Source organism: Lutjanus erythropterus, chromosome 16 (assembly GCF_056507025.1).
Source record: "Lutjanus erythropterus isolate fLutEry1 chromosome 16, fLutEry1.hap2, whole genome shotgun sequence".
Classification (NCBI taxonomy): domain Eukaryota; kingdom Metazoa; phylum Chordata; class Actinopteri; order Lutjaniformes; family Lutjanidae; genus Lutjanus; species Lutjanus erythropterus.
In genome coordinates, this window is record NC_139332.1 from 16,443,643 (window position 1) to 16,463,623 (window position 19,981).

The 19,981-nt window shown below is 39.2% G+C and overlaps 2 protein-coding genes across 7 annotated transcripts in view; one reads left to right on the forward strand and one right to left on the reverse strand.

The window, feature by feature from the left end:
- Positions 1-4,234, reverse strand: part of ppp1r9a (protein phosphatase 1, regulatory subunit 9A) — a 75,299-nt gene extending 71,065 nt beyond the window's left edge. Inside the window, exon 1 of the mRNA XM_084739957.1 lies at positions 3,745-4,234. The gene's annotated coding sequence lies outside the window, so the exon portion shown is untranslated. The remainder of the gene's footprint in view (positions 1-3,744) is intronic.
- sgce (sarcoglycan, epsilon) lies at positions 1,450-19,743 on the forward strand. 6 transcript variants are annotated; one of them, XM_084739968.1, is made up of 12 exons: positions 1,450-1,669; positions 8,854-8,976; positions 9,970-10,139; positions 10,659-10,731; positions 11,865-12,063; positions 13,466-13,628; positions 14,258-14,472; positions 14,943-14,969; positions 15,419-15,607; positions 16,655-16,698; positions 17,957-17,994; positions 18,135-19,743. In XM_084739968.1, exons 1-12 carry the CDS (start codon positions 1,621-1,623, stop codon positions 18,183-18,185), a joined length of 1,341 nt encoding a protein of 446 aa, XP_084596094.1. In that variant the 5' UTR covers positions 1,450-1,620; the 3' UTR covers positions 18,186-19,743. The 6 variants fall into 6 exon arrangements, with proteins under 6 accessions (XP_084596094.1, XP_084596091.1, XP_084596089.1 ...); XM_084739967.1 differs by having other exon boundaries at positions 1,462-1,669; positions 9,982-10,139; XM_084739963.1 differs by lacking the exon at positions 17,957-17,994 and having other exon boundaries at positions 1,460-1,669.
- Positions 19,744-19,981: the final 238 nt, after the last annotated feature.

The window sequence follows — 19,981 nt, forward strand, 5'->3', positions numbered from 1 at the left end:
TCTTAGTGGTGACTGACATCAAGGGGGCATGAGGGGTGAATTAAGGGTCCCACAGCCCTTTAGCAGGCCTGACTTGGAGCCAAGGGGCCAAAACATGACCATCTGTCTGCTAGGACTGTCTCTGCAGGGGGTCTGGACAGATTGGAGCAGACTTCTTTAAACATGCCAGTGCCCTCTTACAGCTGGGCTGTGGTCAAGCCCTCGTGGGGTGATGGTGTGTGTTTATTTATATGCATGTGAGTCTTTATCCATTTTTTTTAAACATTTCATTATCTGGAAATCAACAAGCTAATAAATGAGAGGGTAATCACAGGGGCCACAAAGAAATGGGAATTTAGCAAAAAAATGAAATGCTTTTAGTGAGGTAACACTTCATTCAGAGGTGTGTGCATAAAACTGTCATTACACTGTTGTAACCAAGTCATGATCCCTGTCTTTTTTAATGTTTATGACTGTTCTTGTTAAGTGTCATTCAGTCAAGTTTCTTTGCTGGGTTTGACTCCTTAACTCCTTAAAAGCTGAATGGCTAACTAAGCTAAGTAGCTAACCAGCTGCAGTTTTCAGCAAATAGCAGTTAGCCTATGAAGCAACAAGTAAACTAGCAAACTGCTATCTGTCCATCAGGTAACTTTGTGACCTAATTAATTTTGGTACTATACTCTTCATCAGACTAACCTTATAACATTTATCTTCATGACAAGTTCAAATGGTACCACTTAAGTTCACATCCAGGACAGTCCAAAAGTACCACTTAAGTTGAGTTCAAAGGAAATATTCATGGTCTCATGAAATCCAACAACATATGTCAGTTTAATTCAATGCAAAAAGATAAAGCTAAACAGTTTTTTTTTAAAGTTTGATAATGCGAAGTTTCACAACAAAGACATTATCAGGTTATGTTGTCTTGGTTAATGTCAAGTTGCCATGAGAAATACTTGACTTGAATAATGTCAAGCTGTCATAACAAAGACATTGTTGTCTTGGTTAATGTCAAGTTGTCATGAGAAAGACTTAACTGACTTGAATAATGTCAAGCTGTCATAACAAAGACATTGTTGTCTTGGTTAATGTCAAGTTGGCATAACAAAGACATTCAAACAATCTCAACTTTGAATTAATTGTGTAATTAACTGTGTAATTAACAGTCATAAACATTAATAAAGACTCCCTGATGTTCATGACATGGTTATGACAGTGTAATGATCCCCTTAAAATAAAGTGTTACCCATAGCGACAATGAGATAACATCTGTCTGTTGTTGTTGATCACATGGAGACAGATCGACAGAAGATCAGACACACTACAGCAGCCACTCTTTATATTTGATATGAAGGCAGACAACTAAAACTCTCATCCAACTCGAACATCCCACAGAAACATCTGCTGCAGGCGTGTCGCTTCTATTCTCATTCACATCGTGTTTTTGCTCTTTATTTTTACGAGACAACCATCTTTTTCCATCCAGATGTTCAGCCAATGAGGAGCAACCGTGCTGCTTCCAGTGAAGGAAGAGGGAGGAGGAGGAAGGAGGAATGCTGCAGGATGCTTATTATTATGGCTGTCCAACCCAGCGGCGATTATGTTAGATAAAACATCCGTTTTGATGTAAGATTGACGAGGATGATGAGCACTATGTCCGCTGCAGCTGTCGCAGTATGGCTTGTTACGGGTACGTATCGATTAACAGGGAAATATCTTCTCTGCGTTTGTCTTTTGATGCAGCGGTATCCATGCTAACGGTAGCTAGCTAGCTAGTTAGCCTGCTGCTGATTAGCTGCTCTGTTCATTTTTTCCAGGAGGTTGAGACAGGAGGAGACTTGGAAAAATGGCTAACTATAGACAGCTATACCGTTATACTGTGGGAGTATCCCGATATTCAACCTGAAAACTGTGTTTTGTACAATACCTGACATCTCCAACGAGGTTAACGTTGTATGTTGTCTTGCTAATGTCCTGTCATTGATGCAGTTTTAATTACCTTTGGGGAAAAAAAAATCTAATGTCTCCTGGCGCAGGCCTGTGTTTATATGTAGACCAGGTGTGTTATGAATGCCTAATTAAGTAGCTAGTAGCTCAGATTATCATTAATTACATGTGTGGGGAATAGATGAGATAATATTAATACTCTGCTTCATTATGTGAAGTAAAATACAGTGACAGCAGCCTGTTTGTTACAGATGCTTATCACTGCTACTCACATTGCTTCTGTTAGGAAAAAACTCAGTTGTCAGCTTAGTAAGTACACATAACTAAAATTAATGCAGTCTAATACAACAGTCCTGCAATAAATCCTACGTTTATGAAGGTCATAATAGATCAGCCTACTATCACTGTAAAATAAAAACCTAAAGGCCTCATGCTTTAGGAAGATTCATATAAATGTGGTAATGCTTTTGTATAGGAATACAACTAATAATTACTTTCATTATTAGCTGACAATTTTCTTCTTCTTCTTCTTCTTTTTTTAAATTATTGATTTTGAATGAGTTGGTACATGACTAACAAGACATTGTATCCCTGACATGATTAATAGACATTTGTCACAGCAGCCATGTGACAGTTGGGTAAACACAGGTGTTACCAATGATACTAATTAAAGTCTTCACTTTAGGTTTGACAGACATGAAACTTCATATAAACTTGAAGTATTTTTTCAAATACTGTAGAATTCAGTACTGTAAATAAGCAAATGTACATGGTATGATAACTACAGTATAGGTATCAGTTTCACGGTGAATTCCAAATTATCAGTTACTCTGCTGACTATTTTATTGACGTATCAAATATTGTTTTGGTTAATTAAACGTGAGAAAAAGTAGGGATTCTAAGCTTAAATAATGTTGAATCTGCATCTTGAAAACAGAAAGAAGTGAACATTATAATCTCCATGAAGGATGCATTTATTGGACAGTTTTATATGGACTTTCATGACAGTCATGTTGACATGAAATTTAGTAAACACACGTGTTACTAGTCATACTAATTAAAGTCCGGTTCCATTTACTGTAGCAGAGCCTTTCTATTGAGCCAACATGTTTAATAGTAGCACCCTGACTCTGTTTGACCTAAATGGAACTGAAGCCTAATTTGTATCATTGGTAACACCTATGTTTTCCCTCTGATTTTATGTCAAAATATCTGCTGTTAAAAAGGTCAATTATACTGTGTTAGTTTTAGTTAGTGTACCTACCAAACTGGCAACAAACTCAATATAGATCAGATCAGCCTTGCAAGACCCACTTGTTCCATTCATGCTTTTATTCATTGATCCAGTAGTTTACATTGTGCATGCCTATGACGCCAAAGACCCCGCTTTACATGAGAGAAATATCCACATGCAGCGATCCGTGGGCTTGACGCTGAGAACGGCCCTGTACAGAGATGGTGAGTGGGTGTGTGCAGTGGTGCACTTCATGTGTTGACCTGCTGTCCCCTCCCCCCTCTCATAACACAGTGACACGCTCAACTGGTTTCCCATTAATACTGGCATTATTGTTTTCAGTTGTCTGCTGTCCCACAGACTTGGCCCAACGTTTGCTGTAACAACAGTTTGGTGAATTTAAATTCTGTCTAAACCTCATCCTTGCTAGAAGTAGAACTGATTCTAAATCATTAACTATGAAACAATTATTTTTTCCTCTGTTTAATGTATGTAGTAGTGGTACTTAATCACACTGATTCAACACTGTGATGAAACAAACAAGTTTTTAACAATCGTTTTAGACAAATCAGTGATTTACTTACCTCTGTAGAGCTCTAGAAGAGTGAACCGGCTGTTCTATATGCACTCTTGTCCTTTGCCATCGTCTTCTGCTTGTTGTGACACCAGTTACTTTCACTTCCAGGTCTGAGTTTAGAGCAACAAGGCTTAAACACGTCACAGGCAGAATACCAAAACTGCGGTCCAAACAAACAGAAGCAATCCTTGTTGTCTGTGCTTCCCCTCTAAACACCAAAGAAGCACATGCATTCCTCCTGACCTGGACGACGTGCACAACACATACAAAGCTGATTCAACAGAACTAAAGGACATCCCTCCCTTGTCTCTATCTCAGGTTGCTTGAGGCCGCAGTTAGCTAGAGCCATTAAAGGGAAAAGGGTGGTTTAACTAAGGCATCACTTCTGAGACTTCAGCCAGTCCAAGGTCAGACCAGGGAGGCATAAAATCTGGTTAGCCATTTCCACCACCCCCAGGACCTTTTGGTGATCTACTGTGGCATTTATGGGCAAGTCTGTCAGTGTATTACAATTACTTGCAGTTTGTTCAAAGTACTTGAATGCCAGTATGTATGTGAGCCCAGTTACCAGAATATGTAGCTTGTTGTGTGTATTATCATGGACTGGTCTGTCTCTACATATGTCCTGTAGCAGGAGCCAACAGGTTAGTCTTCAGCGGATGGTTTAGCATTAACCTTTAATTGGTAATGTATTATGTACAGCAGGAGAGCTGCAGTCCATCATCTCGAGACGGCCTGGCAGAAAGTCAGCCTGCCACAAATAAGCAGATCTGATGCTATTAGCAGAGCCTCGGTGTAGCTTAGTCAATGATCTTTACTTACACGGCTGCTCTGTAATGGAAGAGACTGACGGGACAGGGTTAAACACAGTCTGGTACAGTGATCACAACCCGCGGCTCCTGAGCTGCATGTGACTCTTTTGCCCCTCTCCAGTGGGTCCCCGTGCCTTTGACAAAAAAAGACAACAAAATGAATAATGTTACAGATGCAACTAAATGCTGTTTTCACACTGATTAATCTGTCGATCAGTCTCAATTAATCGATTAGTTGTTTGATCTATAAAATGTCAGAAAATAATGAAAAACATTGGATTAGTGTTCCCATAGCCTAAGATGACATCCTCAAAAGTCTTGTTTTGACTGCAAACTACAGATATTTAGTGTAAAGTCACAGAGGAGTAAAGACATATGAAGGTACAAGTGATTTATTTATCATTTACAGCAAGATTGCAAAATAAGATTTTGTTGTTGTTCCCACTTTGATTTATTGATTGGAATTGATTGTAAAGATAAATATATTAAAAAACAAAACAAAAAAACAGACAATAATCACATTTTAAAGCTGAAATCAGAAAGTGTTTAGATTTTTTCTTTGGTTTGAAAGTGAAGATAACAATTTCACCATACCACGTCTTTTGTTATTATTTTAATGTGAGAGAGCTCTGGTGGCAGAATTCAAATACTGTGTGTTTAAATCTCCCAAGACCAACTATTAAATTGAGAACGTAATAGTTAAGACACCAGACAGATTTTTTTGGGGGTGTGGAGGTGGTAAAAATAGCCCTTTGTGATTAAAGGTTGAAGACCCTTGGTGTTGTAAGAACCTGTTAGCTAGACTGGCTAACTGCCATGGGTGTGTGTTCAGCCTAAATGTTTGACCACTGAATTGGAGCTTGAATGGTGAGAGGCTAAAACACTCTTCAAATCCCATAGGTCATTTCCTATTCCTCAGAGCATTAAGTGAGACCAGGCCATCTGGGCTCGCCTGTATGTCCTGCCTGTCTCATCTGTGGACGTGTCGCAACTGTTTACACCACGTCCAGTCAGTCTGTGAGCATAACAGAATAGCCAGTGCTTGACCTTGACCGGTAGCGTGTGACTGCGGTCCTTTGTGTGGTGAAGAATTGATGAGGCCCAACGGGTTGGGTAATAGAATCCGAGCGTGCGCATTCAGAGTGGGATTTGCAGATCGACTCAAGTCATCAGCGACGGCGCCACTGGTGTGCGGAGACTGAATGAGGTTTTATTCTTGGTCTCTGAATAACCTAGATCCTAATGTCACGGGTGCAGTAGTAGCAGTGAGAGGAGCCATCACCTGGATTAGTCGTGCTCAGGTGGTTCCCTCAATCTGTCCTTGGAAAGAGATGTGGTGGATATAACCTCAAGTTTCTATAAGTAACACCACATTCAGTGGCCGCTAAATGCTATTGATTGTATCAAGCTGTGATGAAGCCCTTGGGGACATCAGACATATGGCCAGTCCAGCGTCTCTGTTTGTGGCCACAGATGCAGCCCAGTTTAGCATACATATGGGGCTGTTTTATAACTTCACACTCCCAGCAGCAGCTCATCAGCGCTCTTAGATTGCAGTTAGGCAATTAAGCCTCAAAGATGTGTTCTTCCTTAATAATCTACAGCTTACTGTGCCACCTAATCTTCTTTAACCCCTTTGTGCACCCTGGTAATAGATAACGCTCAACAACCAAAGATCACATACTGACTTCCTCTTTCATGGACCACGGATTAAAATGTAAATCCTGCTGCTATTACTTTTTTCAGCAGACTATCCTTGGAAATCAGCTTCTGTTCTGTTCAAGGAGCGTGTTCACAGCACAGCAGTGGAGATCCACTTCATGTTATGATGATTTGATGCTTATGAAAAGATGAAGCAGGAGATAAACAGTGGTGAAAATTAGAGATGGGACTCATCCAATTCAATATCAGTATTGGGAGCCAATATTGTTTAAAGAATTCATCAGGTATCGGACTTGTGGCACTGATCCGCAGTCTGATCTACATTGTACAACTATACATATTTTTTTTATAAACACGTTACAATTGAGAGCTCAATAGCACTTTTCACGTCTGCTCTGCATTTGCATGTTGTACAAAGGTAATGAATTTGAAGCTATTATACTATGATTCAGCTGGTATGAAGAGCAGTACTCGCAATAAACCAGCACAAAAATGACCCATACCAACATAATACCCCCAGCGCTGCAGAAATGCACCTCTTGGGGAATTACGAGTGATAATTAATTATTAAGCAATTATTAAATTAATTGCCAACTATTTGTTATAATTTATGAATTGTTTTTAGTCATGTTTTAATAAAAAATGTCCAAATTCTCTGATTTCAGCCTCACAAATGTGAATATTTTCTAGTTTCTTTTGTCTTCTTATGACAGTAAACTGAATATCTTTGTGTTTTTGACATAACAAGATTTGAGGACGTCACCTTGGGCCTTGTAAAACAGTTATCAACATGTTTCACCATTTTCTAACATTTTACGGCCCAAACCACTAGCCGATTAATAATTGATTAATCGAGAAAATAATCAACGGATTAATCGATGATGAAAATAATTATTAGTTGCAGGCGTAAATCCCCCATAAACCACCATGTTCTCAACAAACACATTACAACGTATGACAGCCACATTACATACATTAATTAACAATAACATTTGCATTTTGGAGCATAAAAATGCAAACCTGAAATGCATCATGGGATAATTATGCAAATGAAGGCTCTCTCCCAGCTGCGTGTGTGATTGCCATAAGCCAGAATCAAAAATGTTCCCCACAATGGTTGACGGACATCATTACACAAACTACAGAAGCTTTTCAGACTAAAATTCAGTATCAACCTACTACTACTACTATTAATAATAATAATAATAATAATAATGATAATGATAATGATAATAATGATAGTAGGAATCAGATCTGAACTGGGAAAAAAATGGTATATCTCTAGTCAAAAAACATTTTGCTAGCTGGAAGGCACACGGCTTTCCCATGCTTTCCTGTAGCTGCTTAATGTGTCTGGAGTTTTGTCTGCAGACGCGAACAGTTCAAACTCTCCTTTTCTTGCACTCCATAGCACAGTTCTCCAGTTTTCCCTCCCTCCCTCGCTGTTTCTCTCCCCCCTCCTCTTTCTCCTCTTCTTCCTTGTACACTCAGTCTCCCATGGTGATTAAAAATGGAGTGCCCACCCACTGAGGGAGAGAGAAGGGAGGGAAAAAAGAGTGAGAGGAGAAATGCACTGCACAGAAATGCTGAGAGGTTTAAAGGAGGCAAGTGAGCAAAAGAAATGAAAGAGAAAGATGCAGAGAGCTTGGCAAATCACCTCAAGTCTTACATTGTGTAAACTTCTGTTAAGAGGCTGCCATTTTCCTTGCGATGCCCTTCACAAATAAAGACTAAATGTTTGTGTTTGAAATGGAGTGGGGCTAAACAGAGGGCATAATGGAGACAGAGTGGGGGGAGGGCATTAAAACAACTCTGTACAGTCTGAATGACTCTCATTACTGCTGCTTCTACCTACAGTACCTCAGCTCCTTGCCCCCGAAAGTCATTGTTGTGGTTTAGTAGCTTGCTCTTTTTATAAACAAGTCATAATCTTTCTGGCAGCGAATAATTCCGCCTTCACTAAGTCCGCCTTTTGTATTTCTGGTTCTTCTATAATGATTGTGTTAGCAGTTTGAGTAGGCTCAATAAACCCATGCTTCAGTTGCCCCGCCATATTGGTAGCTAGCTGGCAATGAGTACTGTTCACTATTTTCATAGAATGCTAAACTAAAAGGGACACAAGGATCAGGATGTTTGTGGACCTGCTGCATACTGTTGGCGAAAGCTTGCAGTATGGGGATAAAACTTGGTGGCCACAGGGGGCCATTTACATAGATTATTTGGTGGCCACAGGATAACATGGTTAATCTCGAACTTTGAGGTTAGCAGGTAATAATAACCCAAACCAGGAAATACACTAATACCTTTAAGCACTGGCCATACAGGCAACCAGGCCCCTATAATCTTTGGTCAAAGTACATTTTTGGTGTCCCAAATATAAAATTATGTAAAAATAATAGAGAAAAGATAATTTAACAGAACTCAACACAGCCTTCCTTAAGCTTTGTTTCTTGACGGTGTTATTTCTGATGGCATAATGAGGTAGACGTTTTGGCTAGTTGAGGAAACTGATGCCTCTATTAACACATCTTTTCTAATTAGTGCTGTTGAGAGGTCATTAATGATCAAAAATCAAGACAAAAAGGAACAAACATCCTGCTTTCAGAAGCTAATTTCCTTTTTGTTTGAAATCTTTGTTTCAGTGGTCACCATCTTGTCAAGATCGCATGCAGACCGTAATGTTTACCCATCTGCAGGAGTGCTGTTCGTCCATGTTCTGGAGCGAGAGTACTTCAAAGGAGAGTTTCCTCCCTACCCAAAGTCAGGTACAACACCATCACATGCACATCTTCTGCACTTTGTTATAGTGCTTGAAAAGATAATTTAGGAATATTTTATGTAGGGTTGTATGAGGTGCTTATGGATAGTCAATGTATTTCCGACAGTGGTTGGCATACCCCCAGTCTGGAGAAGCAGAGAGGAGAACCAGCACAGAACCCAAGCAATGTACAGCACTGGACAGGGTCAGCAACAAAATGTATTTTAGCCTCTTAAAAAAGGTCCAGCTAAAAAAATCTATATCATTATATATAATATGTAACATTTTCACAGTTTTATTTGCTGTCAGACAACCTTTTCTAAAGGGAAACAAGTTATACAAAACAAATATCCCTCTTTCCAAACCAACCAAACTCCATAGGTGAAATCAGTAATTTTACCCCACACATGGAAGTTAGTGGTCTGTTGCTGCCTTGATTTGTTAGTATGTTTGTGTTTTTGTGTGACCTTTGTGTTTGAAAGCACAGACTGACTGAAGTGACACAATAACACAAACAAGCTAACAGATCGAGGCAGCAGTAGACCAGGAATTCCTGTGTTGTGCAAATATTGTGATTTTGTCTGTAGAGTTTGGTTGGTTTGGAGAGAACAGTATTTGGCTTATTTAACAGAAAAAGCTGTCTGACAGCAAGTTAAATATTCTAAACATGAAAATATTCTAAACACCTCTCTGCCTCCCCAAACTGGGGCATGCCGACTGGCATCCACTGTGGGTACACACTGACTATCAATACAGTAAGTACCTCATACAATCCCACTTCCAAAAATGCAAACTATCTCTTTAATAGTGGTCAGACACAGTTGTTAGCTCAGTTTTTGTATAAATGAAGCAGTGAGTTGTCCATTCATCATATTTCACTCGTACTAAATGCTTAGCTGCTGCTGGCAGCATGTCCACAATTCAGCTAATGGGTCTAAATGTACATTACTGAATTGGTTCTGACCCGTAACAGATCATTGGGTCACCCCTCATTAAACAGCTCTGCCTACAGGAGATGCCAGCAATGACCCAATCACTTTCAACACCAACCTCATGGGCTACCCCGACAGGCCGGGCTGGCTGCGCTACATCCAGAGGACTCCACACAGTGATGGCGTGCTCTATGGCTCCCCCACTGCAGAGCATGTTGGCAAGGCCACCGTCATAGAGGTGGGTGGCTGGACCACTTTCAGCGTGAAATGAGGGATGATGAAGTGTGCTTCTTTATGTCAAAGAAGGAAAAGGAATTCTGATTTTGTGCTAAAGGTGTAGAAATAAATGAAAGCATTATATTAAAAGAATCAGACATTTAAATCATTTAAAGGCAAGATAGTATCAGATATTTGGTAGTCTTTGCTAAGGCACGCACATAAAGGCAATCGAGTATTTACACATTGGAATTGATTTTACTCATCACAGCAGATTTGTATGCATTTAGTAGTGTTACACTCTGAGTCTTTAGACTTAAATTCCGTTATGTTTGTTATGCTTTCTTTGTCCCCCATAAGCTACTGTAGAAATTCTTTTCCCAAAAGGCTTAGTGTTCCCAGCACGGCACATGTGCCTCTATACGGCGTCTCATTTGGGTACAGAGCCTGCTTCATGTATCTAGCTCAGCCTTGTCCAGAGGGCTGCTGCCATATAAGCCGCACTGATCTGGGTTTAAACTTTCACCCCTGTGTGTTGCAGATTACTGCCTATAACAGACGTACTTTCGAGACGGCACGGCACAACTTGGTCATAAACATCATGGCTTCAGAAGGTAAGGGGTGCCAGTATGAGAGCTTAGAGCAAACAGAGATCAGACTGTGCAACTTCTCTGATTAAATCCCTAGGGCACCGTCAGCACCCAAAGAGAAAATGTTGTCTTTGATTACTTTTTTCAATGAGAACTAATCAATCATTTATAAAGAATAACAACATATTTTGTTTATCTACTCACGTGTTTTTATATGTTCAGTTAGACAATATCCACACTCTGTGAGTATCTGTATCTTCTGATGATACTCACTTATTATTAGTCTTTAAAAAAATGAATGTGCCATGATAGACAGCTCTATTACACTAACTATTAATGTATTCAGATGACACTATTGTTATGATTGTAACAAAAAAAGGACTTTGAGAAGCGCTTAATCAAATATGTTGTTTTTGAAGAAAATGGCAACTGTGCATAAATAGTAGTAAAATTAAAGTTACAGTATTTTTCAACCATTTAGCAATTTCAGTTGAGATGAGGTTTAAAGTAAAACCCGACCAATACTGGATTTTTGGGGCCAAACTTGGCTTATCAAATGGGGGTGTGTGGTCTAATTTGTGTCTGTTTAAGGGTCCTTGACTTGACAGAACCACTGATATAGAGTAAATAAAAGTTGTTACAGGCACTCAGTATCACAGGTTAGTTGTCATAAATCAGCATGATACGCCATGGCTGCTGCAAAGAACCAGTCCTGTGTTGGTACAGTATGTCACAGTTAGAAATTTTGACTGTAAACCTATAGGAAGCAGCCGTTTCTTTTCATCTGTGTGACTACACCTCGCATCTGTGTGTTGGAAATTTGCAGTGGCTTGTTGACCAGTCATGGTACACGCAGTACAATATGAACTGAGTTGGTTGAACACTCAGCAGATGTTCGCAACGCTAACATGACATCATTCTTCCTGCTGTGATGTCATCTGCCATCTGGCCCCAGAAGGAGGCCAAGTCATAACAGAGCAGAGCAGACACACCAGCGTCTGCTGGACAGACTGGTGAAGTCAGCGTCATCTATGCAGCAGTAATCAAGTATTAATGGTGTCTTAGTCAGCAGAGCTCGACTATAGCTGCCCTCCTGTCTTCTCTCTCCCTCATCTTCTTCACATTTTCTCATTTTCCTGTGACTCTCTCTTCTTCAGAGTTCCCTCTGCCCTACCAGGCGGAGTTCTACATTAAAAACATGAACGTAGAGGAGATGCTGGCCAGCGAGGTGCTGGGGGACTTCTTGGGTGCTGTGAAGAATGTGTGGCAGCCTGAGCGCCTCAACGCCATCAACATCACCTCAGCACTGGACCGTGGCGGCCGTGTGCCCCTGCCCATCAACAACCTCAAGGAAGGGTAAGGGTGCTTTTCATTTTTCATACTGAAGTAAAGATGATCCAATTACAGCCAAATTAGGGTTTTCTTTTCTTTCATTTTATAGCACTTTGCATAGATTTCTTTTTAGATAAGGTACTTATCAATAGTCAATTTATTACCTGCATTAGATGGTGGTTGGCTCTTCCAGTCAGGAGAAGCAGAGAAGGACACCAGCATGGAAACTAAGCAATGAATTGCTGTGGGCAGGGGGTCTACCTAAAAAAAACAACAACAATAAAACTGAATCAAATCTCTTTAAAAGTACATTGTATTTAGAATATTTCTAATGCTTCAACTTGCCATCACACACCATTTTCTGATGAGAAACCACTGTTATATAAGTCAAAATGTCAAACTCCATTTGCAGAACATGGGAGCTGCAGGTCTATTGCTGCCTCAATCTGATGGATTGTTTGTGGTATTGTGTGACCTCGGTGAATCGGAACGATCCTTTTAAAACACCAGTTTCACAAAACAACACAAACAAATCAACAGATCGAGGCAGTCCTGTGTTCTGCAAGGTAAAATGAGAGATTTCACCTGTGGAATTTGGTTGGTTTGGCGAGAGTGATATTTGGCTCGTATAACAATGTTTTCCTATCAGAAAAGGCTGTCTGATGGAAAAGTAAAGTGGTATAAATATTATAAATATAGCGCACACTTAAACGAATATTGATTTTTTGAGGTGGACCTTTTTTTAAGTGGCCAAAGTTCCTGTCCCTGTCCACAGAAGTTCATTGCTCAGCCTCCATGCTGGTGCCCCTCTCTGCTTTCCCAAACTGTGAGTGTCCTGACCATCATAAGTACATCAACACCACAAATAATCATAACTATCCCTTCAAAAACCAAACTAAGTGCTGATTTAGGTACAATTCTTCTAGATAACTGGTTCACAATGAACATGAGCTTTAACAGCCTTATAGATTCTCTCCATGAGCGACCTCCTCACCTCTCTCAATCAAACAAATTGCTTATTTTTTCAGCTTCACTCACATCATGCTGACATTTTGTTTAATTGGGGCCTCAGGGATCCACAGCTCGCTGTGAATTAGAAGAATACACTTGGCCGTCAGCACTGACAGACACTGTCAGTTGGTCTAATTCAGAGGGGAATAGCCCACATGAACTACCATAAGTTGTGCATCAAAGATTCATGCTGATGTTTTGGAAGATGAAAGCGTCGAGGAGAACGCTCAGTGGAGGAGAAATGCTTTGACTGTAACAAGCCTCAGCATAAACATGTACGATGAGGCTCCATCTTCTCTTCTCTTCTCTTCTCTTCTCTTCTCTTCTCTTCTCTTCTCTTCTCTTCTCTTCTCTTCTCTTCTCTTCTCTTCTCTTCTCTTGTGCTTTGTGTTTCACTGTTCCCTCCTCTCTCCAGAGTGTATGTGATGGTTGGTGCTGATGTTCCCTTCTCGTCGTGCCTGCGGGAGGTGGAGAGCCCACATAACCAGCTGCGCTGCAGTCAGGAGATGGAGCCCGTCATCAGCTGTGACAAGAAGTTCAGAGCTCAGTTTCACATTGATTGGTGTAAAATTTCTCTGGTGAGGACTGTCCTGGAACAGATTTCTCTCAACTGTGAAATATTCTTTAATACTGAGGGGAACAAGTACATTAGTCTTTTTTAGGTTTTTTGAAGTGGGGTTGTATGAGGTACTTATTATCAACAGTAGATGGTGGTCAGCATGCTGAGAGAAGCAGCAGGAGTGCCCGTGTAGGAAGCGGACAGGGTCAGCAGCAAAATGTATTTTAGCCACCTAAAAATCAATATCAGTCTAAGTGTGCACTATATTTAGAATGTTTTAACCACTTTACCTTGGTGTCAGACAGCCTTTTCTGTCAGGAAACTGGTATTTAAGCCACATGTTGCTGTCTCCAAAGCAATAGGGATGTACAAGATCAAACTTTAAAAATTTGATATAGATACTGTTATAATTTTGCAGATAACAATATAAATATAGATAATGATCATTTTTAAAATTAGTATACATACTGGGGGCACGCTAACCGCCATCTACTGCAACAAATACACTGACTATGGATAAGTATCTCATACAACCTCACATCTAAAAACCCAAACCACCTCTGTAAGCAACTTAGACACTTTTTTTCAGGTTATGCAAACTACTGTATCTTTCATAAATGCTGAATTAACTCCTACTTATTTCTGTAGGTCGACATCAACAAAGTGGTCCCAGTATATATTACCCGTCCCGACCCAGGCACCGGCATCCTGCCTGAATTCGGGGAATACAACCCCCCTGCCGAGTCCCTGAAGGCACGGGACTACTTTTCAGACTTCCTTATCACACTGGCCGTTCCCTCCGCTGTGGCACTAGTCCTCTTCTTCATCCTCGGATACACTATGTGCTGCAGACGTGAAGGGGTGTAAGTGTGCTTGGTCTTATATTGTTATGCAAATATTGCACCAAACACCCCAACGGGGTGAAAGCTCAGAAACTGTTAATTAAGTGTGTGAGAACCAAAAAGATAAAATGATAGGCTGGATAGTGCAGGATATTTTAGATAGGAGCAACAATCTGGACTGGCATTGCAGCTTGTCATTACCATCCAGTCGTATGGTCCATTTACATTAAGTTCCCCATGAATATCTGTCACAGCTTTTTGTTAATTTTGTCATGTACTGTGTACATCTTGGTGTTTTGAAGTGTAGCCGTGACATCAATAGCCATCCATCATCCTCCATCATTTACAGGCTGGGAGAGACGTGCCCCCTCGATCACTCAGTGTTCCACACATCCAATCGCCATTCCCACTCCAATCCTTTCACTTGTGTGTAGATGTCTGTTTAACTATTAATATTAGTATTTAATTCATCCATTTTGTTTTGTTTCTAGGGAAAAAAGAAACATGCAAACACCAGAGTAAGTGTTTTACCTCTCCTGTGTTTTTTTTCTTTATTTTGGGTCTGTTTCTGTCCCCTCCCCCCTCTCTCTCTCTCTTTGCTTTGCAGTTTTGTCATCCATGTTGTCATTGACCGCTTTCTCATTGCCATTCATATGCCCATTTGTGTGTTCATCCATTCATCCAATGGGCTGCTCAAAAATTCAATGACCAGATGCAGGTGATTAATGCTGTAGCAGTAACAGTTTGCTTAGAAAGTGCTTAAAACTTGAAGAACCTTGCAAGTCAGATGACGTGACAGTGATAGGTAAGAGTGGATGTTATATTTCTGTTGTGCATGCATGAATTGAGATCGCATATTCAAATATTTTACATGTGTGTCACGGGATGATGACAAATTAACGCCGCCAACCATGACAACAACGTGAGCTCATGCGTGTTAATGCCGCCGCCTCTCCCCTCTCTCCAGCATCCAGCTGGTTCACCACAGCTCCATCCAGAAGTCCACCAAGGAGCTGCGGAGTATGTCTAAGAACCGGGAGATCTCGTGGCCCCTGTCCACCCTGCCTGTCTTCAACCCTGTCAGCGGCGAGGTGGTGCCGCCCATCCACCCTGACAACTACGAGACCACCAGCATGCCACTCATGCAGACACAGACGTAAGTTGTGAAAGGTGACACAGTACCAGAAGTATTACGGTTTTGTATTTTTCATTACCTTTTGTTTTTTAATTAAACTTTAAGGTTTGTTTTCAATTCAGTTTAGTCTTAGTGTATAGAGCTAATTTGCACATTTCATGTTGGTTTTTATGTTTAGTTTTTATTAGTTTCAGTATTAGTTTCAGTTTTTTTATTATAAGGGACAAGATTTAAGAGGTGCAGACAAGGTATTATATAGAAAGCGTATTGCATTTTTTAGTATGAAAAATGATCTTATACATTCAGAAAAACAAAGTTGTTTTTACATTTAAAATTATCTCATAAATTTAATAAATGAATAAATAAATGAATGCAGTGAGCTTCCGTAGTATTACAATACAATCATTTGACTCAGTCATGAAGACTCAATAAACATTCACCATTTGTGCTTGTTGTGTTGTGTTCTGACAAATTTGACCAAACTGACAAAGACTAAAATTAACACATTTCCTGTTGCAATACTCTTTTTTTTAATTTTTGTTTTGTAAGTATGAAATATTGTTTCACTTAGTTTTTGGATTTGTTTTGAAAGCCTGTTTACTTTTATTTCAGTAAACTAAAATGTTTTTTTTCTTCCCACCTAGTTTTAGTTTTAGTTGACTAAAATGATCTTGCAATAGCTCATGAGTGAGTGAACAGACATTCACAGGCTCATTTGTCTGAACATGAAATGCACACATGCACTTGTGCTCATTAGCAGGCACGCAGATGTATGGCTTATAGGCGTCATTATGGGGATATATGGGTAGAAACAACACCATTATAGTTTAATCTTGTTTTCAGTGCTCTCGACATGCCATGTTTACAGCTAAAGCTGCAGCAAGCAAGTCGAGCCTTTGCAAAATGCGACTGCAGCTTAAGAGGTTCAAGCTGTCCCATGATTTTTCCTAATGGGCTTGAAAGTTAGAAAAGTTTGCTATTAGAAGTACAATACGCTTTCACATGATACTAAAGACTCTTGTAATGTATGTGAATGCCTGTTTAACATAATATTATTTGTAATCACAGGAATCTGCAAAACCAGATTACGATACCACAGCAACGACCCTCAGGTTAGTATTTCCTTCAGCCTCCAGTTAGTCTGGCTTTACTCCATCTGCATGTGTGATATGTGATGTGATTGTTTTCTTTAACATATGAGTAACAAATAACAGGGTTCCCACAGGTCATTAAAGGTCTCAAAATGCTTAAAATACAGGTCTTGATCACACTAACAAAACTACAGAACAAAAAACATGTTGTGAAAGGTTTTGGTCCACTCTGTGAATTAGTGTTTTTAAAATTAACAAAACAATGTTTCATGGAAATTTCTTATCAGATTTTATTATTAGCTTTATTAGCTGCAACCATTAATGTTAATCAGTTCATACAGTTCTTTAGTTGTTTTAGCTCTCACTTGGTTAGCATCACTGGTTAATTCTGGACTGAATGGAGATAAACATTTAACATAAATACTTATGCATTTGTAAAATAAGTCTAAAATTACATTCATAGTGGTCTTAAAAACATCTTTTTAAGTCTTCAAATTGTCAGTTGTGCGTCCGTAAAGTACATACCGCAGTCCATAGAGTGAGTTGGAGACATAGACACCCTCTTCTCTCCAGACTCAAGGAAGCTCAGCCAGGCTGCTGGAACACTGCAGGAGGGCAAGATGAGCATAACATTGTAATTTGAAAATAATAATCAGTAAGAACGAGTTCTTGCAGCTCATAAACAGATACTAACTTGTGGCAAACATTTGGCATTAATTATAACTGATTAACCTGAAACAGGTGCACTTTAACAATAGTTACAGAGGACACCTTAATCCGTAATCTCTGATGACATATCATGGTTGTTTTGTGATTTGTTACAGTAAATGTAATACAGATTTCACCTTTAAATTGATCTTATTGAAACCTGCAGAAACCCTGAAATAAACATGCTTGCACAGGCTTTAGTTTAGAGAAGTAGATGTCAGAGCAACATCTAAGCTTTGACTAGTTACTGAGGTGGATATTCTTACATCTTTCCATATTGGAGTCATAGTTATTTTCTTGCTGCATTGGTCACAAACTCAGCTGACCTTAGATTATCATTCTGTAGCTTCACTGTAATAATACAAACATCTTTATTCAGTTAGTCACAGTCACATTGAGAGCGAATCATTTTGATATGGCGCTGCATGAAATAAGGCCCGAGAGCTTCACCTCTTGTCTGGCTGTGTCTCAACCCCTGTGACTCTGGTGTTGGTGCATGAGTGCCCTCCTGTGTGCATGGTGTTCAGCTGCACTAAACTAACCTGCTGCTCTCTGTTCACTGCTAACAAAGGAGATAATTATGTCATGTCAACTTTTCGAAGGCTGGAGGTAGGTGCTGCAGTCTGTATATGCATTAATGCAAACATAATGAATTTATTTCTGCTCATCTCTTCTGCTAGCACATCAAAACTTCAATGTGAGTACTTGGCAGTTAAGTTTAATATTCTTTTTTTTCATATTTCTCCTAGGTAAATGGTATTCCTGAGGAGAGAAAGGTGGCCGAAGCACTTAATTTGTGACCAGAGACACCAGTGTCAGAGCTGGCTTTGATTCAATATCTTATATTTTTGTTTTTTTTCTAACATTTGTGCCAATCTGCATGCCTCAGAAGTGTCTTTACAGAAGATTTATCGTCCATATGCACTTACACCTTAAAGAGTGAGAGTGTGGAAGAACAAAAGAGCTTAGCTGATTATGAAGATATATTAGAATATTTTGAAATATTTGTGCAAGTGTTCAAACTATGTTTTTCACTATGGACCTCGTAGAGGAAAAGGGAGTTTTACATGGAAATGCTTTAGTTGTCATGTGTTATTAATTATATGTAATGTGCCACATGATAACAATAAACCCTTTCAAAAATAATTTGCTTTTAATGTGTGTACCTCTACTAATGTCTGACTGGAATGAAAGGTGTGTTTTTGTTCAAAAAAGAAGCCAAACCAGCACATTTTATGAAGGTATTATTAACAATGTACAACAGAATAAAGGCATTTATAAATAATATGGATACATTTCACATTTTTTAAGACATCACAAAAAATTTACATGTAACATATTTCAAAGAGGCCCTGCACAGGGGTATAAATAGTTGTTGCTTTTACACGACCAAAAAGATCTATTAAGGCCTGAAACAATTACCAAATTTATAGCTGTTGATCAGTAATAAGACGAGAGAACGGATCAGTAAACTTCACACATCAATCGCAAATTGCAACATGGAAATGCCATTCTCATCTATACAATGAGGTGATGACCGGTTATAGAAATTTACTTGGCTCTTGTTCAGTTTGAGAACTGCACATCATCAGATAAATGACAGGAGAAGCCTTGAAAGCTGTAGATAAATTGTTCCACCGTAAAGAAAAATGACACATTGTTCCACTGTAAAGAAAAGTCTTGTGGACCCATGTTTTTTTCTTTTTAAAAAATAGGCTACATAAATGTGTTGAAACAATCGACACCACAATCTTTTACTACCCCATGACGGTAGATGAAATATGCAACTCAAAGTTCTTATGCAATACTGATGTGATCTCACAATATTATACTTTTTTGTATCTGTGAAATTACCTTAACCGAAACATTTTACCAAATACAAATGTGCTTAAGTACAGAGAGCATCTGCACCGTCTGATACCATGTTAAACATCATGTTTAACATCGTATTTCACTGCAAAGATGAAACAAAAATGCAGGTTTTTACAATAAAAGTGCTAATCTCTCTTTAATGTCTGAGGATATATAGGCAAAGAGACATCACCCATTCGTCAAGAGACAAAATATACAATATTTTCCTTTAACCAACAGTAATATGTCTTTTCAGGTCAGTCAGTGCATTACCTAGTAATTGTTTTCAATGTTGATGTGGCTCTGATGCAAAGTGCCTGACAGACGGGAGATCCCAGGCGAAGTCACAGAGGATGTTCTGTTTTTATAATAAGCCACTGAGAAAAGCTGTATGTTCAAAGGCATTCAGTCTTAAGAAATCACTCACTCATCGACCAAAAGGTTCACTGGCTGTGACGGCAAAGGGAGTATGAACTGTACACTGCAAAAAAAAAAAAAAAAGAACAACTCATTTCAATGCAACATAGTTAAATAGATTTTTGAGTTTTGAATCAAAGTCAAGCTTTCAATTTTTAAATTAACTAAACAAAGTTTTGCCAACCTTTTATCTTTTGCTGAAACAATTTACTTCTTCAGATAAACTTAAATCTTTGAGTTTGTCAAACCACCAAAAAAAATCAAAGATTGTTCAGTGACCTGTGAGCCTAGTTTGTCCATATTTGGATGCATGTGAATTAACTGGTTA

Excerpts from the sequence above, each read along its gene's own strand:
- sgce (XM_084739968.1), top strand. The coding sequence starts at position 1,621 with ATGATGAGCACTATGTCCGCTGCAGCTGTCGCAGTATGGCTTGTTACG. Across the intron at positions 10,732-11,864 it reads AAACATCATGGCTTCAGAAG|AGTTCCCTCTGCCCTACCAG; the intron begins GTAAGGGGTGCC and ends TCTCTTCTTCAG. Across the intron at positions 15,608-16,654 it reads CCACTCATGCAGACACAGAC|GAATCTGCAAAACCAGATTA; the intron begins GTAAGTTGTGAA and ends TTGTAATCACAG.